Source organism: Mugil cephalus, chromosome 15 (assembly GCF_022458985.1).
Source record: "Mugil cephalus isolate CIBA_MC_2020 chromosome 15, CIBA_Mcephalus_1.1, whole genome shotgun sequence".
In the NCBI taxonomy this organism is placed as follows: Eukaryota; Metazoa; Chordata; class Actinopteri; order Mugiliformes; family Mugilidae; genus Mugil; species Mugil cephalus.
This window is the reverse complement of record NC_061784.1, coordinates 22062371-22088404: the sequence shown is the minus strand read 5'-3', so window position 1 is coordinate 22088404 and position 26034 is coordinate 22062371. Positions and strand designations below refer to the sequence as shown.

Genomic DNA, 26034 nt, shown 5'->3' with positions numbered 1-26034 from the left:
TTGGGGGAGAGATTACATTTTTCTTTTTTTCCTCTATGCCCGTGCAGGTCTGGAACTCATTGAGTGAACACACGCACTGTTGGATGAACTCTTGATTCTTGAGTAGGAGGGGAAGAAGGAAGGGAGACTGCCTCTCCTCTACTTTCCTTTATCTCCCACAGACATGAAACCACATCTGCTTCCATTGTGTTTCTTCGAATTTAACATTTTCTCTCATCTTCTGTCCTCCTGTGAGACTTTTCCGTCTTTGAGTTCCCCCTAGGAAAGACTTTAAATCCCTTCCTCCTCCTGCAGAGCTGTGCAGACACTAGACTGATTGGAGCTCCACGTGGAACCGTCTAGAGATGCTACTGTGAAACTTTTCTTGTTGTGGAGGGATGATGATGATGATGAAACTAAGACAAGCTGAAGTTTCCTGACAGCTAAGAAAATCTTTCACTTACAAAGCAAAAGCTTTGAGAGCATGGGCCGAGGCCAACCCAACAAGGGTGTTTTTCTCCCCTTCTTGGTTTGGTTTGTTCAAGGCCCCAGGTTGTTTTTCCTTCTTTGGTATCTCCACATCAGCAAAGTGGTTTGTCTGTATGTGTACACAGTGCAGAGTTTCTGCTCGGTGTTTTTGCCAGGTGCACAAACCAAAAAGCTCGCCTGCGTTTTACGCCATTCCTTCGAACTCTTAAGAGGATTTTCTCTCAAAGTGTTTCATTTAAACCCACCAACTTTTATTCTTTCTTTTTTTTCATACGAAAGATCAGCTCTTGTCATCTCCAGATCGCGCAGCATGTCTAAGAAATGATTCATTTCAGTTCATTCATCCCAGAAACCCGAGCGACTCTGTTTAAGTCGGTGTCAGCAGGTCAGACCTTTGAAAAAGACGAGACCTAAGATGGAATGTGGGTCTGTTTTCTTTAGGGCCTCCGGAGGATTAAAGAGGTGATCTTCTCTCACAAGTAGGCTTTGAGTTTTCCTCCCCTACTTTAGAAACTTTTCCCTCTGTTACTGTTTAGCTGGCGATTTCTCTGCCTGGTGCCGGAGGAGGAACAGTGTGTTTAACAGGTCAAGTACATTTCAGTTGACACGGGTTGGTTCTTGATGAAGGTCAAAAAAACAACAACACACAAAATCACTGCAAAGTTTCCCAACACTCATCAGTAACACATTCATCTGTTGTCAATTCTTACCTAGATACCACTCATTCCTTGTTGAAGAGATACTGTAAAATTCCACCTGTAAGAGTTTCAATTAGAGAGAGTGTGGCCAACTAGAGATTGGACCGTCTGAGCTGGTCACGCGTTTGATGGGCGCCATGTTTGATCCATCTAACCAATATAGAGAAGTGGCAATAACATAGAATAAAGTTGGATTAAAGATTAAAAGTGCTCAGCCTGCGGCTCCAGCACAGGATCAGGAAAACACGGAGAAAGTTATGGGAGCAGAAGATTAAGAGGAACAATTGGATGTCAACTGAGTTCTCCCTGTTATATGAGATAAATGTCAATGTCTCTCTTTGACATTTAGTAAGATTAGGACAAATAAAGTCATACCATCATTAATGTGAACCCTGAGCTCAAAAGAGCCCAACACCGCTTTACAAATGAGTGAAGTTAACCAAGGCTTATGCTAGGCTAATGCTAGCTAGTTATCTAGACCATAGGTCTTCAACAGGGGGTCCGAGGAGGTACTGCAGGGGAGTCGCTGGAGTTTAATTTTCCCCAGTTTTCTCCTACAAATTTAACTTAACGTAACTTTAACTTAACCTAGCCACCCCATAGGGTTACACTGTAGAAAACATGGCGCCCCCTGGTGTTGGAGCAGTGTATCGTATTTCACTTAAGGCCCGTGTCAGGTTTTCTTGCAGATTTCTTCGAGTGAAGTGAGTGACAGCAGTCCTCTCCGTGGTCCCGTATCTGTCTCTTCTCACCATCTACCTCTTTCACTCCTCCAAGGATACAAATGGTCTGAGAATTGCCATTTACTCTACCTTGGCTCGAGGGCAGCAGCTTCCTTTCCCTCCCTCCGTCCCCAAACACTCCCTTTTTCAATCGGCCGCATCCATGAGCTGCCGCGCATACAAAGTGGGCAGTGTTGAGTCAGTGCTTCTCTCCTGACCCCGGAGAGCGTTGGAAAACCTTCAAGAACGCTTTCTGTTGAGGGGAGAGGCGAAGGGAGGAGAAGGAAGAACGGGGGACAGAAATGGAGGAGGAAAAGTAAGCGTCTGAGGGCCGGCTTTCAGATCTCGTTAGTTTTCCGGAGCTGTCCAGGGAGGAGTGTGTCCTTTCAGCTGCTCGGGCGAGATGTTGCCAGCACCTTTTTAGAGATTTGGAATGTCTTCTCTCATTCTTCATCGAGTTAATCTCATTTGGGAAAAGTCTCTCTTCTCTCTTAGTATACGGTTCTCCTCTGCATGAATGTGATGGGGGGGAAATTACACTGTTCAGATCATTAACATTTTCATTTCATTACTGGAATATAGTAGTGTACAGCCACGCTAACAGCAGAACCAAGGCTGCAATTCTACTTGTACCAAATCTGAAAAGTGCTTAAAAGCTGATGTATGACTGCGGTCTTTCCTATAAATAATAAAAAAAAAGTTATTGGTATATAAAGTTTGACCCAATCAGACCCTTTTTTGGGAGTCTGTATAAGTGTAAACTAGCTAATTAATTTAAGGAATTATTCAATTAGCAAAAAAAAAAAACAACTGTAGTTCATATTCTGAATCTAAATTGCTAAATTTACATCCTACTATTTAATATTAGTTATTATTATTGTCATTATTTTAACTATTTTTAAGTCATTTGTTTGCAGTTAGGACACATTCTCTTAGCTTCATAAATTAAGCAGCGACTTCATTGAAAAACCGCCAGCTTCGATGATGTCTTCATAAAAACTCGGAAATTCTTTATTCCAACTTGGAAATTTCAGATTTCCAATATCGTGTTCATGCTACAGGTTGACTCAGAGAACAGGAACTAAATAAGCTGAATATGAACTATTTATGTTTTATTTTAGAATGAGTTATTTCTGAGTTTGACAACTCAGCTTATTTTTTTCCAAGTTTAGTTGAATGCAGCATCAGCTGCAGCTGGATCTCAACCAAACTTTCCAAGAACCACCCTCACCCTACTTCTGATTGGCTAATGATGTTAGCTTGGAGGGAAAGCTGCCTCACTGTTATTCCATTGGTAGGACTGCTCGAGCCTGACAATATCCACCATTTTTTTTTGTAAATGTTTATCAATCGTGATCAAACACCACATGCCAGAGATCTGTCACGGTGCTGGAATACTTTAACCTCATGAGAGCTGAGCTTTTGTTTGGTTTGCAGTTTTAATTTCTCCAAGGTATTTGGGATTAGTAAGATTTAAGAAGTATAAAAAAATATGTCCTCATATGTGGACACGGGGATTATTTCGCTGTATGTTACAATAAAGTCACCACTGTGTAACAAAATGTAAAACTGTTTATTTTAATACCGGACATGGCTACGCAAAGACAGAATTGGAAACAATGAAATCCCAACGTCCTCAAACAAGTACTTAATTAGTACTAGCTAATTAGTTATGAAGACAACAGGTCAAAATAAAGTAGAATTAGCTGCCACAAACCTACAAGTCAATGTCCCCATATGAGGACATAGGGTCTCAGGAGGTTAAGTCCTGCACTTTGTACATGTAGGGAGAAACATGCAATACTGGTTAAAACGTAGTGTTGAGATTTTGAATACTGGCACCAGCTATTTGATTTGATCACAAAGTGTCTCCTTGTGCCATTTGTCTTCTCATCAGTTAGTGAGTCACACTTTGATTTTAAGCTACACCGGTTTAAAGGATGAAGCGGTGGAGCTGGTGGTTGAATGGTCAGCAGCATCCTCCAGTTAGCTGCAACAGATTCATGTTTCAGCAAGTTGAAAGCAAACGCTCTTGACGCCTTTCGATGAGGGTGATACAGTAACTGGAAAGAAAAAAAAAAAACTTTTGCGTTCTTGATCTTATTACATTCCTGACTTCCTCTCCAACTTGTGTTTTCATTATAAATGTCTCGGTGAATTATGTGGTATAACTTAAGGACCCTGGACGGGGAGAAAATAGATGCTGCCGCCTTCTCAAATTTCCTGCATACCGTCAAGTTAGGAGAGTGTTTTTAAGAGGCCTATTTGTAGCCGTTTCTTGTTATTGTTATGGCGACCCGACTCGTCTGTGCCTGTGGTTGTGTGTGGTTGGAGATAAGAATGGGGGGGGGTAGCATTTAAACTGTCACGCAGACATAATTTGCTTTCCCAAAATCATTTATTCATGACTTGGAAAGGCCAGCTATTCACCTAGCTCCTTACCCAACTCATTGTGCTGTCAGTGTTATTGATGACTCGACTGTATTGTGTCTGCATTCTAATCCCCTAACCGTATTTCCTAAAAGCCTCTGAGTCCCTACTGTCCTTCAGTGGACCTCTGATTTCACTAAAACTTGGCTCTTGAAAAGAGCAAACTTTTCTAAACATGTGTGTACATTTTTTTTTGTCAATCTTGCTTTTGTGTAGGTTACATTAATATACGCCGATCAGGCATAACATTATGACCATCTTTTACATATTTTAAGGTTCAGATGTCGAAACTGTTCAGGAATCCTTGGAAGTGTGTTCACTTCATTTGCCTGAGTTGGACATATTAACTTCAGCTGAGCTTTAGATTTAGTACTTTCATAAAGAATGAGGACGGTTGATTCTCCCCACGAGTGATCACACTTACACAGATCAGGCATAACATTATGACCACCTGCCTAATATTGTGCCACTAAAACAGTTGTGACTCTAATCCAGTGAATTTGGAGGCCAGGTCAAAACCTCGTGCTGTTCTTCATGTATTTTTAGTTGTTCCTAAGGCATTTTCGTGTGCGTCTGTGTCAGGCTGCATCCTTGCTTTGGGGTGGGGGGTGTCTGGTCTGGTCTGGTCTGGTCTGGTCTGGTCTGGTCTAGGTTGGTGCTACATGTCTAAGTAACATCCTCATGAATGAATACCAGGTCCAAAAGTTTCCCAGGAGAACACTGAATTGTGACAAGATGGTTGTTGTCATTTACTTCTCCGGTCATAATGTTGTGGCTGATCGGTGTACATATTTAATATAAAGTATGATTATTGGAAATGATATAACGTTGAGGTAGTGAACTAATCCTAAACCTCTGAGGTTTACATTTGAACCTTTTCTGCTCCTGACCGAAGCTGATGTGTGTTTTTCTCACTTTGTTTCAGGGAAGATTCTGTTCCGGAGGAGTCACATCAGAGACGTGGCGATGAAAAGGTTAAGGCCGATCAACGAGTACTGCAGGGTGAGTGTCCGGCTCAAAATCTGTAAATCATTTTTTCTTGTAGTTAGTCAGTCTGACTTAACTTCACGGTGAGCATTTATGTTCTTGGCGCTAAATGAAGGTAGAAAACGGTCAGAGTTAAAACGAGTATCCCACCCACGTTGTAAGGACTCGGTCGTGAACTTGAACATGGAAAAAAATATTCTTTTTATGTCGTCTGTGTTTATTTGAGCGCCGTCAGTATTTTTAGCACGTTTTGGATTCGATGGAGAGAGCAGACTTTTGCGATAACTCAAACAAAAGCTCCTACTTTCACTTTAACCATTAAAACTGATCATTATATTGACTATTATTGAGCTTTCAAGATTTTCCTAAGAGCAACGTTATGTTTACATGGTTCCAGCGACATCTCCATGAATAATGCTATTGTCCTTGCCTTGTAAATTGCCACTTTGTGGTGTGCGTCACGTTAAAGTCCCCGGAGCAAAGCTTTGTGACAACAGGCAACCACCGTGTCGGGGTGTTCTAAAAGCTCCCCAGGTCCTCTGTTTCAGGCTCTGACCTCCCTGTAAAGAGAAACACGCTGAAGGACATTGTTCTCAAGGGAACAGTAGTGTATAAGGAATTTTTGTAGCTTACTGAAAAGAGGATGTGATTGCAGGTATGCTTCCCTTAGACAAACGAATGAATTACTGTGCTTTTTACATTCATTTTGTTAGGTTGCAGTCAGCGATCTAAGAAAAACAGCATGGACATTTTGTGCTCATGAGCTGTAATGTGTAATCACTTTGATAGAAATGTAACCCTGCAGCCTAAATGAATTCATTATGATTGATGTTCAGGTTTCTGGCAGCAAAGTTTATTTAGTTTTAATCCTCCAAAATAAATTCAGATGGACTTCAATGGTTTGAAGTTTTCCCAGTGGGGCTCCGAACTGTTTATCTGCAGTAATCATAGACTGTATATAAATATGGTGGCGTCATCTTGTTGAGTTTGGAGCCATGGAGCAGTATGGTTGAAGAGTGGAGTTGCGCCTGTCCGTGACGAATGCTCTACCTTGGATTACACACTGTGCTTATCTGTTTAATTATTTTTTCCAACTCTCACAGCTCTCACGGCCCACTTTATGGAGCGGTTGGCATGGCAACTTGTAGTCCTCATGATGTCACATCCTGTTTCTATAGCATCAAGTTTAAATTCTAAATTTGACGCTAAAATGAAACTTATTAGGAAAATGGACCCTTGAATATGCACCAGTATTATATTACTCATCGAAATAGTTTAAATTCTAAACTTCAAACCTAAAGTGTTATTGTAGGGCATAAGAAGACATTTTTACTTTTATTCATTTTTTTCTTTATAATTTTCTTGAAATTTTAATGAAATTAACATATATGGTTCCTTGTCCTTAAGTGGTAAATGAATATGATCATGTATTTAGACCATTAGAAGAGACTTGCTGATTCAGGCACTTGTCAGTATTATCACATTAGACGAGATTAGGACAATTCTTCTTCCTGGTACCTAATAAAGCAGCTACGTTGCCTTGATCTTCTCTGATTGGCTGAGTGAAAACCACATACTTCTAAACCTCACTGAGAGGAACAGGGACGCAATTTAAAAATGTGTGCTGAAGTTACTAAATATGGTTCCAAGTCCTATAACGACCTAAAATTACTGAAATTATCCTGACTGAATTTGATGTGTAAATTCTTGTTTCTAATTTGGCCCAAGACCCATCCACTAACATGTAGGGGGCGGACCTTATGACCTATACTGCAGCCTCCAGCCACCAGGGGGAGCACTTCCGCCGTCAATCTTTATACAGACTACGGCAGTAAACGAGAAGTATTCTCGTTTTTACAAACTGCAGTCATAATTTTTTATGTCTGTGGCTGCAAACTCACATGATTAAGGTGCGGGAGAAATATCCGTTTCTTGCTCTATTAAATATTCAAGTTGTGGGGATTATCGTAGAGTTGTGCCAAAAGGCAAGGAGCTTACTGTTGCTGAGCTTGCTCCAGTCAGCATATTCACAGCCCTTAGGCTTTGTTTTTGCAAAGTTTGAGTGGGTTGCTTTGGGGTTCTTAACCATGCACACCTCTTCCTGTCTCCCTGAGAAGGAACGTTTACTTAACTAACATAGTTATGGCTTTTTGTGCTTTAAACCGTTCTTAATTCCATTCCTTGTCTCCATGATTGCACTCATAAAACCCTTACAACTACAAATTAAATTCTAATATGGAAATCAAAGGTCGTTTCCATCTTAATAAAAAGAACACTCTGTCACAGACTGAAAAGATTTATTATTTATTTTGTCTGATAAGTAACGTTGAGGACTGAAGGGCCTCCGTGTCATGTGGGGTTAAAGGAATGTACAGCTGGTGCAGGCAACATCTTTAACCACTTATGTGTTTGGGGAAGGAATGGGTAGAGTTGTTGGTTCATGTCTGTGGGTGTGGATGTTTATGGGAATGGCTGGGCCAATTTTGCATCAGTAGGGATTCTGCACTGAAAGGTTGTTTTTGTGGAAATAAGGAGTGGAAATTGAGGAGTAAAATGGCCATTGATTGTTTCCATGCTTTTGTCAAAATTACTAGAGATTAAGACTGAATGAAGGTTAAAGAGAATAATTAAACTGAACAACATGGTGGCCAAAGTGAAGAAGACGAGATGAGTTGACAACCAAGCAATAAATTAGAAAAAAACAAACAAACTGTACAGTACAAACACAGTAAAAAACAGAAACTCCACGTTCATCCACCCCCACAAGAAGTCAGGTTGACGAGGTGAACCTTGGGTTTTCTTATGGAGGAGCTGAGTCAGCCCTTTTCTTGTAGAGCTGAGGCTTTAACCTGACTCATATGGAATTTCCCTGGTTGCGTAGTCTTATGTTTTTCATTCATGTCAAGAAACACAGTGTGGACGAAAGAAAGAAAGAAAGGAAAGCAGGGAAAATGTTTACTCAAATCAAGAGTCAGACTGCTGAGCTAGAACCACTGAGCATGCAACTGGAAATGCAAGTATAATGAGAAAGATGTCAGAGAATGGACATGGGTTTTCTGAGGGTGTGGTGTCTGGCAACACAGTGTTATTAGTCAGGAGGCTTTGGGTCCTATGGATCATCCCACAGATACTTGATCAGTTTGGGATCTAGTGTATTTGGAGGCCAGGTCAACACCTTGTGCTGTTCTTCTGCCATCAGGGAGTGTCATTGCTTCTCTTGTCAGTAGTCATAATGTTATGCCTGACTGGTGAACACGTTTTCAATCAATTATTTATAAAACTACATCAATTACCATCTTGTCCCCATTAACTGCATGTGTCCACATGTGCAATAATATCGATGCAGTCGCGATGAACTGTAGCTTATGAGAAGTACGTCTTCCATTTCCATTGTATACACAGTGTTTTTCCTTGGAAGGAATACACATATGCACGCATGCGCGCTCTTGCACAATCTCAGGACCACACAATTACCTTAATGCGGCCTCCTGTAAAGAACAGCCATAAAGTCCATTTGCTGTAATGTACCCTGAGCCTCCCTCCTGTCTCCTCCCTGGGGAGAATTGTAATGAGTGGACTGGGCCACAGGCTGACACGAGGAGGGAAATAAATCCAAGGACAGGATAGTGAGTTCAGAATGCACTCTGACCTCACAGTGGAGTGCAGCATTCAGTGTGTTCGCTGGTTGTAAACAGTAAAACCTCCTAAAACAGCTGCTAAGATATGGGTTAAACAAATGTAAAATTGGAGTTTTTGTTGAAGCGTGTCAAGGTTGTGTGAACTGTGACTCAGCAGACTTCTCCATGGTGGTAGTAGTACTACTACTCTTTCCCCTTTTTAATACGAGTTGTTGGCATGAACGTGCGGTCATAAATATGACGCGGGCAAATGTGGCGAACGGGACGAGGACACTTGAGTTTGGTCTTTGGCTTCCGTTCCGTATCCATCAGCTTTGACGTTATATCGGCGAGTGTCAGGAAGTGTGAGAGGTACTAGACTGTGCTCCCTCGAAGGACAAAACAGAAACACTTAAGGGTATTAAAATCAGAGGTAGAGGCTAGCGGGAGGAAGCTTGATGGATGGCACTGAGCTTTGCTTGCCAGCAAATGGAGGAGGAGTGGCTTAGCTCCCGTACAAGTAAGAGAGATCGTCTCCACAGTGTCGTTGGGGGAAGTTGTTCTGTCTCATGGTTTGGGGCATCAGGCTGTTGATGTGATTATCTGTTCTTTAGAGGTTTGATTGTGAGCGAGTGAAAGACGGAGTACGAGGAGCAGGGTCTGGAAAAGAAAGGGCAAGAAAAAGAGACTTTGTGATGACGTGTCCAGCTGCCTGTGTGTGTGTGTGTGGGACCGAGATCACACTAATAAAGAGAAAAGTGAACGTGACTGTTTGCCTTTCATCCCCAGCTGTGTTGTCAGGGATTATCTGTCTGCTGCTGGTGAGTTTCCACAGAGACATGAGGTGACAGATCAACAAACTGAGCTCAAGACAAGACGATGGAACTGGTGGGATAGAAAATGCTGAAACACTGCTAATGTTTACACTGTAAAGGACCCAAAGGCCCCCACTAACAACACACCACCCATGTCCATTCACTAATAAGCCACAACTGTTTTGGAGGCACAAGGGTGATGTCTAATGTTCAGCATTAGACAGTCTCCGTATTTTGATACAGGTTGACCTCTGTATTCGCTGAGGTGACTGTACTCGTCATTTTGAACGATTACCAAAGTTTCCTGATATCCTTTGTTCATGCAGGCCCTCATTCAGCTGCCAGTCTACATCTCCCAGTGTGAGGAGGTCAGAGTGTTCTTCGAGACCAGACCCGAAGACCTCAACCCACCAAAGGAGTAAGTACTGCGCAAAACACACGCACACGATACTTGCCAACGATAGCAAACCATTGTTTAGAGGGTTCGTGTCGTGTCACGTCCTCTCAGCGTTTACCCTCCGTCCTGCTGATAATGAGCATTCATTACACCCCATAATGGATATGATTTCATACTGTTGCGCCACTTCCTTTTGGGTTTTTTCTCACAGGAACACCTTTAATGTGTTCCCTGTTAGATGCTGAGTTTGCATTTGAGCATGTAGCTACGGCCCAGTTCAGACATGAGGCTCCAGACAGCTGAGAGTACATGGCAGCTCTGAAGGCATGTAGACCTGCTCTCGCGTCCCTTGTAAAGATAAATCAACACATTAGCGTCATAAAAGAAAACTTAAGACGTCAGCTGAAAGTGAATGCCACCGCGCACGCTGTCCTTGGCTACAAATGTGTTGTTGTTATTAAGGTTACCGACACCTTCAGGGCGCTAGAGGTTATGAGTGGCTGGCTTTCAGAGAGACCGTAATATGGAGCTCACGTTTTGACCCTAGACATTTTTCACCAGCAGCTGTCAGCGATGGCATTAGTTTTAAGCTTTCTGTCATCACATACTGATGTATGGCGTTGAGAATTTGCTTCAGTAGGAAGGAAGTTGAGTTGACGTGTCCTGTGACATATACACGTAGGGCCAATAGTAAAATTACATGGAAAACTAACAATTCTGCAAACCTCTCATAACTTACTGCTATTACTACTGTATAACAGTATAGACCCCCTCATGGCCAGAAGGAAGCTTGAGGTGAAAACTGTCACCGCCAACAACGAAAATGTCGTCTTGTTATATTTTTGGTGCCAAAGCTGAAAAAGCAGAGACACTAACCTGAAGTTTTATCGCACACCAGCTGCTGCCAGTCGTAGACGACTTTGTCTGAATGGGATTAAAAGAAAGGATTAGGGTGAAACAATCATCAACTGTTCTCTGTTTGCAGTGCACACTTGATATCACATCTAATGCATAATAACATTATAGGTTAGACTAAATTGTGACTGAAATTAGGTTAACTTGATCATTACTTGGGGGATTCTTGTTACATGTTAATGCTAACAGCCAGGCTAGCTAACTCAGCGTTAGTTGCATGTTCCAGTGGTGTCCAAGTAGAAGTTGCATTTACTACCTTACCCTCCACAGTGGCCCACTTACTTCTTGTAATATCTTTGTTGGAGAGACTTCACTTGATAAACACAGACCAGACTTCGTCCCCTCTGTGTCCTCCTACAGTCAAATTGTCCACTCAGTGAGTGAGAGTGAGAGCATCAACTTTTTAAAATAACACTCACAGACTGAGGGAGTGAGCGTATTAGTATATTCTCTAAAATATATATGTTTTCCTCGTCCATTCTTGCCAAAACAGTCCGTTGAAACATGCTAACCGCCGTTAGCAAGCTACAGTGTTTGAGATCTTTTGCCTCCAGCTAAGCCCCGCCCCTCAGAAAATGTCACACTGTTTGCACACTTTGAAGGGGCTAAACTAATAATATGAACTTCACAGCAATATGACAATCTCTGTCTTGTTCTCTTGGGCCTGGGAAGTCCTTTAAGCCCTTTTTTTTTTTTGGCATATTAATAAACTGAAGCTACAGATGCAACAGTGTGGATTTGTTTAGAAAAAGGTTAAACTATTAGGAGCTAGGAACTCAAACATATGATGTAATTAAGTGTTAAGACTTTTAGATTCCTTCCACTTGATTTATTTTTCTGTGTTGCTTTGCCATGTAGGCAGTTTCTGAGAAGATTTCAAAATCCTGAAAAAACAAGTTGAGGTGCAACACTTGAATCAGAGTATTTTAAAAGCTCACAAACAAGTATTGCCTAACATAGCGTTGATGCATCATATCAAAAGCACTAGGAGTAAAAGCATAAAGGAGTATATTTGTATTCCTAATACTTCCCAATAGTGACTCACTGACTGAGCGGCTGGAGATTCTTGTTCAAGGTCAATTAATGGGATGCATAGCTGATATGGCGACTGAATATTAAATAAGTACTTTCAACCCGGCCGCTGTATTTACATCTATAATGTGGATGAATATAATGTCGCTTTGTCGTGTTCTTTCTGCCGCAGTCAGGCCTTTAACTGAGCCTCCAGTTCTACAGCCCAGTGATGGCATAAACAAGAGCTTTTAATTTACTATCCAACTATCTGCCTCAATATCAAAGTACAGTGTGAAAGTAATAATTCACCAATGTAAAGAACTCATTTACTCGATGATTCCTCGTGTGTTTTTCATTAGGATGCTACTTTTGCTTTGGCAGGAGTTGAATATTTCCCCCGCCTCTGATATTATGAAACAGTGGATGCGCAAGAAGAGTTAATATTAGTGTCCTTTTTGATGTGGGGAAAACATTGCAGTCAAATATAGCTGCTTGCCATTTTCTTTATTAAAATCAGAGGGATCGCTGAAATGGCCCCGATCAGCCACAACATTAAAACCACTGATGGGAAGAGAAGTGAATAACGGTGACCATCTTGTTACAATTCAGTGTTCTGTTGGGAAACTTCATGTGGGGACGTTCATGTGGACGTTGATGGCAGCAGCCACCCCCAGCAGGACGCAAACACAAACACACAAAAACGCTTTAGGAACAACTCAAAAGAAATATGAAAAACAGCACAAGGTGTTGACCTGGCATCCAAACTCACTAGATCCCAAACTGATCAAGTATCTGTGGCTCAAACACGAACACAAACTCCATTCCTCCCGGTGGCGGTTGCCAAGGACACATTCCTCCTTACTCCTCATACATGCTTGTGTCAGGAGTAGCAGGAATGAAAATGAGCGTTCACTTAAGGCGGATGAATATAGGAAAGACCTTGGTTTGTCTTCATTGAAATTGGATTACTGCTTTCTGCTAGTGCAGCCTGTTGTTTGGCTGACTGACAACGAGGCCGATGTAGAGACACAGCAACCGCTCTGGGAGAATATTTATCACGGCCTATAAATCTGTGGCCGTGAGAGGGACTTGTTAGACTTTCTTGGTAAGAGCAGCAAGAAAGAGGGGAGGAGCAGAGCAAGAAAGAGAGGAACAGGAGGACTCGATTGTAAAGAGGAAGTGTGTGTGGTCACATGGTCAGGAAAGATGCAGGAGGAAGGAAGAAAGCTTCAGAAAAGAGGAACGAGAGTGAGGCACGGAAAAGAAAAGGAAAAGTAGACGGGATCGTTAAAGGCCACGAAACAGAATAAGATAAGTAAGTAAGAAGTAATGCAGGGGGTGAACGTCGCTGGTGATGGATGTCATTGGTCATTGAAATCAATACCCTGACTCTGCACCTGTTCACCGTCACGAGTTACTAATATGAAAACATAGGTGGGAGGATTCATTTGATTTCACTGTAAACTAATTAACATAATCGTATTAGGCCACTCGCTGCAGTACGTGACCCAGCTTTCACCTCTGTAAAAAAAAAAATCAAAGTAGGGCTGAGTGTATATCACGCATTTTTCAAAATTCTAACGGTTTATTATGGTATTTTTTATTTTCTTGCCTGATCACGTATTCACAAGGTTTTCTGCTGGTTGAGAGAGGAATTAAGGCAGTAGATTGACTAAGGATGGACTATTTTACTGTGGTGATGAGTAAATATTGTAGAATAATCCTACATGAGTAGTAAAACAGGTTTACATGGCCCTGTGTTAGCACTGACTGCTGATCTGGAGACATTTACAGCTCGAAGATAAAACAACACAAAAAAAAAAAAAGAATTGAATGTTATCAAGATGACAATTACTGCTTCATTTATTTTGACATATTTATTCATAGTTAAACATATTTAGTCGGTGTCTGTAATGTCAATAGCAGCGCTACCGTAATAACTGTAGTCTGCGCGCAACGCTTTTTTTTTTTTTTTTTTCATTCATAAAAAGTAAAAATTTGTGGGGACAGCTCTTTAGCCGGGGGACAGGTCATCCAAAAACAGGGCTGTCCCACGTCTGGGGATGTCTGGTCACCCTAAAAAATCCCCCAAACAACTGACATGGTACCATTTTTTGGTAGAAGTCCTTTTGCGTTTTACCGCTCCTTCTTTTTTCTGATCTTTCCGTCTTTACCACACCTCACAGCGATGCAGTCGCACCATGCGTTTTTTGAACTGCTACATTGATAATGAAACAGTGTCCTGTGACGTAGTGTTCCAGACGCTGTGTAATCAAATACTGGTTTACCCATAATATACCGGTATGCTGTTATATTTAAAATTCACATCACAACGGGAAAAAAATCCCAGTATTCAGTATGAACCGATACACCACCCAGCCCTAAAACAAAACATTCACATACTTCCCCAATGATCACAATCACTGGTGCCGCTTTGGTTGGCCTGTCTGGGCGTTTCTTTTTATAGTGCGCTAATGGGATCACTTAAATGGGTAAAGATTTATTGCGACTAACGTCTCCACAATTAACAGTTCTACCGATCGAACAATCCTTTATGTGGCTGAGAGGACTCGAGGTGATGCGGGGAAAACGGAGGAGGGAGCAGCTGCCGGGGAAAATGATCGAGGGAGATGAAGGAGCGAGTTAGGTAGACGTGGAAGGATGAAAAAAGGGAAGGCAACGTTTAGATACTGAGGAGGGAGGGGGGGCAGAGTGAGGGAAATAATGAGCATTAGCCACCAATGACTTTTCGAAGGCATCTGCTCGTTGAATCATCCCCCGGCTTCTCCTGCTGCTGCTGCTGCTGCTGCTGCTGCTAGTGCTCTATTTATCTGGCTAATGTCTAAACCAGACACAGTAGATGCTGTATTGAATTTAACAACAGCCTAAGTGTACGAGGTCGGATATTTAGAGGCTCTTTGATTCGCAGTGACCTGGGTCCGACAGAGAGCAGAGGCCGTTCCTTTTTCTCCTGTGTGTCTGTCTTACAATACGATACGTGAAGATGATGCTTATTCTTAGAGAAGCTGACTTACAAATTCACAAATCTTAAAATCTTAGATAGCAGAAGTAATGTGAAGTACATGCAAGTACTATCACTCCCTCAGGAAATACACGTAACCAGGGTTGTTATTTACTGGTGGATTTCAAATAATCAAATCCACCGTCGAACTAAAGGAAATACATGTAATTACACATGGAAAAACACGTATTACACACACACAGCGACATTCAGACAGACACGCTTCTGTTAATTAGCTTAACGAGCAATTGAACTTTAACAAAAAAAAAGAACATGCATGTTACAACTTAAAGTTGTCCCCCTGCAACAAACACACAAAATAATACTAAATGTTCCTCTCATATAATTCCATCAAGTTACTATGTATTAAACGAGAAACACAAGTAATACATGCAAACAAGTGTATAAAATGGCAACATAAATAATACTTATGTCAGCTAAAAGAAGTGAGAACACAATAATGCATTCCTCTATTGATTTTCTGTGCAGTCATTGTGTTGCTTTCTTCTCTTTTAACAGGGAGCCCATTGGAAAGAAGAAGTCTGGTAAGACACTGCTTTCATTATGAGTTTGAAAAGGAAAGTGAGCTTATGTGGCCTTGTAATAAACTGTCTGTTATTTGTTTGTGTGAGAGAGAAAGAATCAGGTACTTTACTGTTGTAGTTTTGCTTTTTATGGACCTTATAATGATGAACACAACCCTTCCTGTCTAATATGACATTACCTCCATCTAGTGGCCACTGAGTTTTCCAAAAACTTTTTCCACTAGTGCAACTTTTTCCTCAACAAAGGCATGTTCTGTCTGTACTCACATGTCTTCCTCAATGTTTTCCTCGTTTTTACTGTAACAGAACAACAAAGAAACCGCCTGTTTTTTTTTTTTTTTTAATGCACTCTGTATCTTTTTAGAAATTCATCTTTTATCCTTCAGTTGCATCCATGTTATTTTGATTTTGTTTTTTTCAGTTTTCTTCTCCATTCATTTTCCTTTCCATCAGGGTTTGCAGAGAGAGCGACTACTTTCCTAAAGCGAGGTAGTAGTAAAGGCACTGTCATGCTTGGTCGTGCTGTGTGTGTAACCTGGTGGGTTGCCTGTACCCCTGTACACCCTGTCCTCACCCCGCCCACCCCCCCGCCCCACCTCTCTCCTCCCCCGCCCCGGCCTGGGCAGGGGGGATGTGGCTCTGTTGAAGGCTTGGGGCTTGCATTGGCTCTGTTTCAGAAGAAAAAGGAAGCGTAGTTGGTGATAAGAACCCACGTTGGCTCATGTCCTGGCTGGATTTATGTTTGGAGTAGATGGAGGATAACGGCAGCGTTTCAGCTGCGGTCAAAGTCAGGGAGGTAGAAATAATAGAAATACATGTTTGTGTGTGTGGTTATACAATAAAAATAAAATCTATTGGAAAGTTACTATTATTAACTTTGCATTTAAATAAGTCTAATAAGTTACTGTCACTAGATACTTATTTAAAAGCAAAGTAATATATAAGTTACTATTATTAGATATGTATTTAAATGCAAAGTAACATAAATTACTTTTAGTCGATAGATACTTAAATGCAAAGTAATATTCTAATGGTTGTTTTCGTCAGTTGTGCTTTTGAGAAATGAGACTTGGGCCTCACGTGTCTCAGCTTGCAGCTGCTCACTGAAGGATGTGCACGGATAAAAGACGAGCTGTGGTTTCTCAACCAGCTTTAAAAAGCAAATCATTAGAATTTTTCCCTTGTCTGCTTTTTATATTTTATGTTCTGCTTGTTTTTTTTATTTTAAGAAAAAAAAATGTGTCCCTGAGCCCCTTCAGTGATGTGCATGCTGTGCTGGATGTTGCCCGTTGCTCGTTTTGATGCAAATGTTGAAAAGTTTCCCTGCATCAACCCAAAAAAAATTGCTGTTTATTAATTAATTGTTTATTTTATATAAACGTCCATTAACAATAGGTTATTTAGTTTGCAGTGACCTATCAGGGTTTTTAGAAATGAATTCCAAACAGCCAGAGTTCTGTGAGGTTTTCTCTGCTGTAGATTTGGAGCTGATGGTGGCGGTGGGTCTTATTGGTGTTGGTTTGTTTCTACGGTGATTCCACAGCCATGTTGGTGATCAGTTAACCACCTACCAATCAATCAATATCCTTAACTTCCATCCTCTAAATCTCCCTGTATTTCTCTGTTTCCCTCCTCACGCCATCTTTCCAATCACGCGCGCTGCCTCCGCCCCGTCGTGTCTCGGTGAATCTCCATACTGAAGAAAAGCTTCCTCCTCCCTCACACCTTTTACTCCGGCGCAAAAACCTGACCTCAGAGTTATTCTTGGCATTTCACCAGAGAGCGAGTTGTTCACCTCACTGCTGAAATTTAGGACCTCACAGAGACTGACGTTTCAGTGACGTGTTCTTTTAAAGTGCGTATGAAATCTGACATTTTAAAAGGCCGTATTACATTTGGTCAATGAGATACAAAAACCTTTAAAGGTCAACACCACAAAACCACGCAGATGGTTCCTCTGATATCACAGCAGCAAACGCTGTCAAAGCACTTCAATGAATGACAGACATTAAGTGGAGGCTTTTTTCCCACGGTATTGAGATTTCATTCTTAACCTCCCTAGAAAAAAAAAATGAATAAATAAGGGGTTAAATTAAAATCTGCTGCCATTTTCTTTTCGTTTTTCTTTTTCCTTTCCAACAGGCGACTCTTCCTCAGCGGATCCTCTGCTCCTCGATCAGTACGTGGCAGTGACAGACTATGAGAAGCAGGAGAGCTCTGAGATCAGTCTTCACGTGGGTCAGGTGGTGGAGGTCATTGAGAAAAACGAGTCTGGCAAGTTTTAGACGACAAATCCTGTTTCTCCATTCTTTTACTCCTATCATTCAATGATAACTGATTTCATGTCATCCTTTTTTTTTTCTTAAGTCATTATTTATCCCTGCAAGTAATTAACAGTTTCTTTTTAAAGGTCCCATATTATGCAGAATTCACTTCATAAAGGTTTTTATAAAGGTTTTCTAACAGTAATATGTGTCCCAATAGTAACATTTACAACATATTTGAAAAAACTTAACATACACACAATATTTTTAACTAACCATTCAGAAACATCGAGCTGCAGCTGCAGAATCTGAACGTCTTCAGGACCCCGCCCCCCCCACCCCCACCACCCAGTTGTCATGAATAGTGAAATAAACTATTTTTTGTACCAGGCTGTAAACATGTTTAATAATGCTGTAAAGTTGGGCTTTTTAACATGGAGGTCTACGGAGATTTGCTTCCTTTTGGAGCCTCAAGTGGCCACTTGATGAACCCTCTAAAATTACAGAACGGGCGACATTTTTTTCTCCTCGCAAGTACACAGGACAAAGGTACAAGCAAAGCACGGCCTTTGCTCTGTTGTTGGCTTCATCAACGAACCTTAACTATTATAGTTAGTGGAAACTAGCGTTAGCGACGTGGTTGTAACTGTAACAACACATAACTAAGTAACATATTCAGACACACAATATTTTTAACTAATCCTCCAGAAACGTCCTGCTGCAGCCGCAGAGTCTGAACTTTTTCAGGTACCTCAGATTCTGGTTCAACGTTACCGTCTCTACCAGCCATAGTCATAAACATTGGCGTGGAGTAGGCGTGGACAGACACAGCTCATTAACATTAGAAGGTACACATTCAGAATCAGCCTGTTCTCAGTACAGTTCAGTAGAGCCACTTTTTGACTGGATGAAATTCAAGACCAAGGCTGAATTTGGGGTAATACACTTTGAAAAACAATGATGTTGAAGCTCTGACACCTGTATGAAATTGTTGAAAAAATGTATAATATGGGACCTTTAACCAATGCGGCAGAATTTCCAGAGATGCTTAACCTGAAACCTCTCCAGATTTCTCATATGTCCATGTGGTTATACGTCTCCTCGTTTAGGGTGGTGGTTCGTGAGCTCAGAAGATGCCCAGGGCTGGGTCCCTGCCACCTGCCTGGAGGCGCAGGACGACCCAGATGACTTCACTATTCCAGGGGAAGAAGGTACAGAAATGTTTTACATCCGGGGACGAATTGTTTAGAATATTCCTTCAAGGAAAAGCTGAAAAATATACTCTCAAATCCAACTATGTATGTGCACCTCATGTCTCACCCACTAGATTAGAATATTGAGCAGTTTGAGTGACACATAAGCTTCACTATTACGCAGCCATGATTAACGAATGTGTGCTGTTATGTTTCTAAACCCACAAAACATGTATTGCAACATGAGCTTGAACTCCCCGTAGGACGTGGAAGTCCAGGCAGCATATTGTACGACGCTGTAACGATAAAGCACAGCACATGCAAGGGATGCTAGCTAGTGGCAGGAGCCAGTACAAATTACAGAACACATTTCAGGTCTTGGCGAAGCCTTCAAGCGTGCATGTTTAAAAGTAGAACTGGCTGCAAAATCTTTGTTGGGCAAGTCGACCACATCTAACATGCACATTCACTCAGATTTATAGAATTACATTATCAAAACCAATACATTAACAGTTGAGCAAGTTCATGATGAAATGTGGTCAAGTTGGCATCAGTGTTTTTTTCCAAGTGTCCCACTAATTAATGTGCACCCACTCATCCTAAGTTGCCAGTTGGAAGTAGTATCAGCAACATGTTGGTAAGGACAGTGCATTGAGACTGAGACTGGAAGCTGCAATGTAATGATCTAATACAAGGTCCAACACTTTCAAAATACTTTCATTTAAGATGACAACGTCCTCCAGAAAGCATATGTAACGTTCACTTCCTATTTTGCCCCAATTACTGTGCTGGGATGTCAGTCCCTCGGAGGTTCTGGTCACTGCCAAGGCACGTGGGTCGTCGCAGAACTTTAGGGGATCTTTTCAGCACAGGCTTTGGGCAAGGTGGAGCGCACGCCTTTCTTCCCCCCTCCCCCTCCCCCTCCCCCCTCCCCCCTCACACCTTTACTGAATGTGTGTGTTCATGCAGCATGCATACACGGCCGTATGCATGTTTGTCCATGTGTGTGCATGAAGTGTATGTTGCACGAGTGACCCAAGCATGTGGATTAAATCCTTGCATGTGAATTGGATTGTGTGTTTCCATGTGTTATAAATAAAAAGAAAAAAAATGTGTAGTTAATAATAATAATAATAAAGTGTCATTTCAATTAACCAGCAATAATACAATACATAGACTGTTGATAGTGTTACATAGACTATCTGCAATATAACTGTAGAAGTAATGATAAGTAAATTGTAGATGTAGCTGCATTTTTTTGTCAGTAACAAGTTTGTCATGTCTGTGGTCAGTACCTGTGGAGGATGTATGTGTCTTTTGTGTGTTGCACACTTGTATCTTACGTCTTCTCACTCCACTAGATGCAGCTCAAACCTTGCCTCTTGAAATAAGTTGGATAAGTCTAGAGTATCTCATCCTAAACTGCACAAGGCCTCAGGGTTTCAGTTTGACCTAAAGTTACCGATTTAAAGAACCTACGATCCATTGTAATCCGAGTGTGTCATTTTGTGCGTTGCCCTCCCCAGCTATTACCCCACATTAGCATTTATTTGTGCATCCGTATGCGTGGAACTGTACACAAGTGATCTTCAAAAAACGTCTGTCTTCTGACGTTTAACAACTCTTTCCTCTTCCAACTCTAGAGGAGAAGTATTCAGTGATTTACCCGTACTCTGCCAGAGACCAGGATGAGATCGACCTGGAGAGAGGCATGGTGGTCGAGATTATTCAGAAGAATCTGGAAGGCTGGTGGAAGATCAGGTAATTCAAGACATGCTTAAAGAATTCAGATCTTCCAGATTTTGGAAGATGGATCAATTTGCTCTTGCTTCCATATTTTGGCCTGTAGTGGAGCTACAGAGGGAGAGTTAAGATGGCTCCAAGCCTTCACTAGTCTTTGTCAAAGAATATTCCTCCATATTTTCCTCTTGGGCTGTTTCACATTCGTCTCTCCTTCCAGGAGTTCAGCTTGTTAGCCAGGTTTTTATTCTCCTCCTCTCTCTCTGTCTCAGTGTTTTACCTCAGGCTGCACAGCTCAAGGACCAGCAGGAGATACTCACTGATTCTGACAGTTTATTGGATTGGAGTGGCCAGCTCTAACTTAGAAAATCTAACATAATTCTTTGTGTGAAAAGTTCTCCTTGTGCTATTTTCTTTTAAATAAATAAATATGTATTAAATTGAAGTCAGCTTCTCCCACCCACAAATTTCTTTCTTGGTCACTGATTATACTCCAGCGAAGGTTTGCCAGGGATTTAGATTCACAGTATATTAGATATAGATAAATCGGTTCTAAATCTACCTAGACAGTTCCTTAATTTTTTTTTTACCCAGTATTGTGCTTGACATATCTCTCCTTCATCCAGGTACCAAGGTCGTGAGGGCTGGGCCCCCGCCTCCTACCTGAAGAAGACTGACCTCCAGAGTCAGAAGCAGTCAGCCGGAGCCGCCAGTACAAACGACATAGACGGCTTTTCCAAACAAAACCAGCAAAACAATGCAGCCAGAGACAACGGGCAGAAAGAAAACAGGCTCTCACTTTTCTCTGAAAACACCAAAAGTAAGTAACAATAGAGGTACTTTGTAGTTGTGTCTGTCAGCGATGACACACTGAATCCTGTAGACTAGCACAGCAGTGTTTGTTCTAGCTTTACAGCTTTTAGGGGTCGAGTTTGTCCATTTTTCAAGGGTTGACATGACTTGTTTTCATGTGCATGTGTGTGCACGTGGACTCACTACAGAAAGTAGATGAGAATCGTAAACCATGTTGAGACAGAAATGACATGTCGCCATATGAATAAGATAAATAACATAAAGTTTCTTAGTTTGTTTAATTAAAGAAATGGGGGAATATATCTATTATATAGGAAAACTAACGTTAAACGATTTCAGTAGTAGTTCTGTAGTCTTTTTTTAATATATAAAAGTAAATTTGGGGATCAGGGCGCCCCCTAATAAAATGGTTGGGGAAAGTTCACACAATACAATCCCTTTACTTTTTGGCCAGGGAAACATTTGCTTCAGGTTCTACTGGCAGAATACCCAGTATGAAGAGAAAATCTAAATACAGAATGTTGAAGAATTGTGTAGTGAGCAGATTGCTGCTTTTTGTTAATCTCAACTCATTGATGCATATTTTTTTTTTCCTTCACAGAAGTGGGATCAAGACACAGACCTCCACCACGCAGAGATCTTACCATCGTAAGATTTTCCTCTGTGATTATGTGTAGCAAGATACCGCTGTGTTTCTCAAAAAAAAAAAAAAAAAAACACGTTTTCCATCAACTTAATCTACCTTCCTGTATCTCTCTCACAGCCACGTGGTACAAACTTACCCAAGCCGCCCGTTCCTCCACAAGTTGAGGAAGAGTTCTACACCATAGCCGACTTCCAGACCACCATCCCTGATGGGATTAGCTTCCAAGCTGGAATAAAAGTTGAGGTGAGTCAGGAACTCGGTGAAATGTTTGATATAAATGAAGGCAACTTATTAAATAGCATTTTTTTTTTTTTTACCTACTAGGTGATTGAGAAGAATGCGAGTGGTTGGTGGTACATCCAGATAGATGAGAAAGAGGGCTGGGCCCCGGCCACATTTATTGACAAGTACAAGAAAACCAGCAACGCTCTGCGACCTAATTTCCTTGCCCCACTGCCGAATGAAATGGAGAAGCTCAGGCTGGAGGATGGTGGTTCTTCAGGGGCGGATGACAGCTGGTCCAAGCCTCTTCCAGATGAGCCAACCGAGTCCTCTGCTCGACCTAAGCTGAGAGATTGGAAGTCCAGTAAGGGGGCCCCTGCCTTCTCTGGGCCCCTGCCCCCAGCCCCGTCTGCCCCTCCGGCTGAGGAGAAACCAGCTCTGCCACCTCGAAGGGAGTCCATTAACAAGAGTTTTGAACTGGAGGTAGCGGAGAAACCAAGACCGGATCATTCCAAGCCTTTGCCTCCAAAACCCCCAGCTCCTGGGGTCATCATGCCGCTGGTTACACCCAAGGCCGCCCCCTTCAAACCGGACAAGCCCTCAGAAGCCAAGAAAGAGGATAAGAACAAAGCTCTCCACCTTCGGAATGAAATGGGTCTCGAATGTGGCCACAAGGTCTCTGCCAAAGAGGTGAAGAAGTTTAACCTGAAACCTGTTCCTAAACAGCCACCAAGGCCCAAGTCAGAGGTGGCAGAGGAGAAACCTGAGCCCCCGGGCCCTGCAGCCTTTATGAAGGCCAAGCCAGTGGTCCGACCAAAACCCGTTCCAGCCGCCAAGCCGGACCCCCCAGCGGAAAACAAACTAGACATCACCAACTTGAGAAGCAAGCTTAGACCATCGTCAAAACCAGCAGACCTTGGCTCTGGGTCAGTGGAGGCGAACCATCAGAATGACGCCTCCGCAGCAGTGAATAGCTCCCACCCGAGTTCACCCCCTAGCTCCCCCCCGATCCACATCCCTTCCCTTAATAATGGTAAGTACTCCGAAGAGCCAAAGCTGCCCCCAAAACACGTCAACGGCCATAGCTCCTCACCCCCTGCAAAACCAGCCGTGCCTCCCCACAAGGATGCCCCCCAGAGACCCCCGGCCATGGCTCCACGGAGACCACCTCCTCCAAAGAAAACCGACCCATCGAGCCCGACTGAACTCAAACCTCCACCTGCTCTAAAGGAATCCCAGGACGCTCCTCCCAAGCTTCCACCACCACAGCTCAACAGACCCCCTCCCCCGAAACCTAAAGGGTTTGTTGCGTCACCACCGAACAAAGAGAAGGAAGAGTCCAAGGGGAACAAAGTCCCCGTCCCTCCCAAGCCCCAGTTAAAGAGCGAGAAGCCCGGGCCGCCCAAGGACAAGCTCCCGCCTTTAGTCAAGGAGCCCAGTAAGGACGAGCTGTATCTGGCCGTGGCGGACTTTGAAGGCGAGGACCAAACATCCAGCTTCAAGGTGGGTACGGTCTTTGAAGTACTGGAGAAAAACAGCAACGGCTGGTGGTTCTGTAAAAATATCGCCGCAGAAGTTGAGGGCTGGATCCCCTCAAATTACCTGAGCAAGAAACCTTAGGTAGAAAATGTATTTTCAAACATCACCTGACGAAGAAAAGAAAAAAAAAAAGAACAAAATATCAGTAGTTTTTAGCTAGTCGGTGTTTTTTTTTATTATTTTATTTATACGTGTAGGTACCTTTTTTTTTTGTTGTTGATTCATTTTGATAATATTCTACCAGCAATAACACGTGACCTTGTTGGGTTTTGTGACATTTTACTTTTTTCTTCCTAGATATTATATCAAATCTAAGGTAAAAAAAAAAAAAAATGCTTTTATCGCCCTGTGCTAGTGACGGCGTCGGTGTTGCCATAACTCAGGCTAGACACTAGAATAAATGTATCCACACCTTTGCCTTTTATGATACCGTGCCTCTAATATTATATGCAAAGTGCTTCAGTGCTTCTTAATAAACTGTATGCAACTGTAGACATAGTCCTCGTTGGAATCTTGAAATCATTCGACTTATGACTAGATGTTCAGATCCTGCCAGTAGACAAACAAACAACCTTAGATTAAGACTGCACATAAACTCACTGGGGGAGTTAATTATCTGGGCTTTCAAGTGCTATTACAGATGTATCTTTGCCAAGTAGGAGTGCTGTTTGTTATACGAGAAACATGCACGTTAGTTTTTTTTTTTTTTCCTTCTTCTGCTATTGCAACGCTTTTCTTCGTTGACTGCATAATTATTGTTGCAGTGACTTGTAACAGACGTGCACTTTCAGTCAGTTCAGTTGGGGTGAGTTTCGGGTTTGCACACACTGAAAGAAGGGAAAGAATGCCGCAGTGCATTTTAGTTCCTCTAGCCATACTTTTTATTATTGTTTTATTTTTTTGGCCACAATATCAACCCATGGTAATGAGGCTAGATGACCCAAACAAAAGAAGAAGAGGAGTTCTTTGTATCTCACACCAAAATATGAGATTTGTAAAATGTGAATCGACAGTTGAGGGAGAAAAGAAAAAAAAAAAAGATGAAGATCTACAGTGATTTGTGCAATGATTTACAGTATTGTGAGTGTATAGTCAGTTCTTAACCGAGGTTTGGTGCTCAAACAACAACAAAGTATGACCATTGTATAAAAAAAAAATAATGTTTTACATGAATGCTTGACTGGTCTCAAGCACGGTCAGTATAGCAAATTATTTTTATTGTACAGTAATGAGACTCGTATCTTAACTGTTGTCACTTTTCTGTCATGGTCCGTCTATTTTAGCTCTTTGCTTTATCTCTGTGCTGATCGGGGGGTGAAAGAGGAGGGACGTGTGTTGACTGAAAAGCAGGTCACTTGAGGGAGATGCGTGAATTTCACATCATGGTGATTTAAATATGAGATAAAAATCCTCATCCGTGGAGCTGGATGATAATAATTAGACAAGACTACAAGCTGTAACACTGATTCTGTTCTGTTTCTAGTTGCTTTAATGTTAACAGCGCCTTCCAGTTGTGTTTTATACAGAGAATCAAACTAAAATGACATAATTCAGGTGTATGTTATGTGGAAAAGGGGGCAGGAAGGTACAGTCTGCAGTACAGTGCAAGGCAAATGTATGTGTTGATGGTATCATTTCAGTATTGTATGCTATTTACTTTCCTTTTTTTGCCATGTATTTTTTCATTACAATGAGTCTGCTTTTTGCTTTTAGTCAATAAAAGTTTCCGATTTTTCAATTTCTGTGTCTAAATCTGTCTCAATATCCGTCTGTAGCAGGGGTCCGCAATTGAGAATAAACCACGGCTGCAAAGGAACAATGACAACTAAAAAAAATATAAGGTTGGTAGTATGACTAGAAATGAACAGGATACTGAACAGGATACTTACTTTCAGAATAACTTTACTGGAACATTATTCATTCTTGGTGTAATTCTTTTCTTCACATCTAAATTTCTTACAGCTTTTAATGTCAGAAAGAGTCTCTC

At 41.8% G+C, this 26034-nt stretch overlaps 1 protein-coding gene across 4 annotated transcripts in view; it reads left to right on the top strand.

Annotated features, from left to right (window-relative positions):
• The window catches only part of sh3pxd2b (SH3 and PX domains 2B), a 39015-nt gene extending 13230 nt beyond the window's left edge, over positions 1-25785 (top strand). Inside the window, exons 4-15 of one of the 4 annotated variants that reach the window (XM_047607482.1) lie at positions 5244-5320; positions 10064-10155; positions 15605-15630; positions 16084-16119; positions 17773-17904; positions 19004-19105; positions 19888-19971; positions 20731-20848; positions 21454-21647; positions 22242-22288; positions 22404-22529; positions 22611-25785. In XM_047607482.1, the coding sequence (XP_047463438.1) occupies positions 5244-5320; positions 10064-10155; positions 15605-15630; positions 16084-16119; positions 17773-17904; positions 19004-19105; positions 19888-19971; positions 20731-20848; positions 21454-21647; positions 22242-22288; positions 22404-22529; positions 22611-24128 (2552 nt within the window). In that variant the 3' untranslated portion in view covers positions 24129-25785. The remainder of the gene's footprint in view (positions 1-5243; positions 5321-10063; positions 10156-15604; positions 15631-16083; positions 16120-17772; positions 17905-19003; positions 19106-19887; positions 19972-20730; positions 20849-21453; positions 21648-22241; positions 22289-22403; positions 22530-22610) is intronic. The other 3 variants (XM_047607483.1, XM_047607484.1, XM_047607485.1) reach the window with 3 other exon arrangements.
• The last annotated feature ends 249 nt before the right edge of the window (positions 25786-26034 follow it).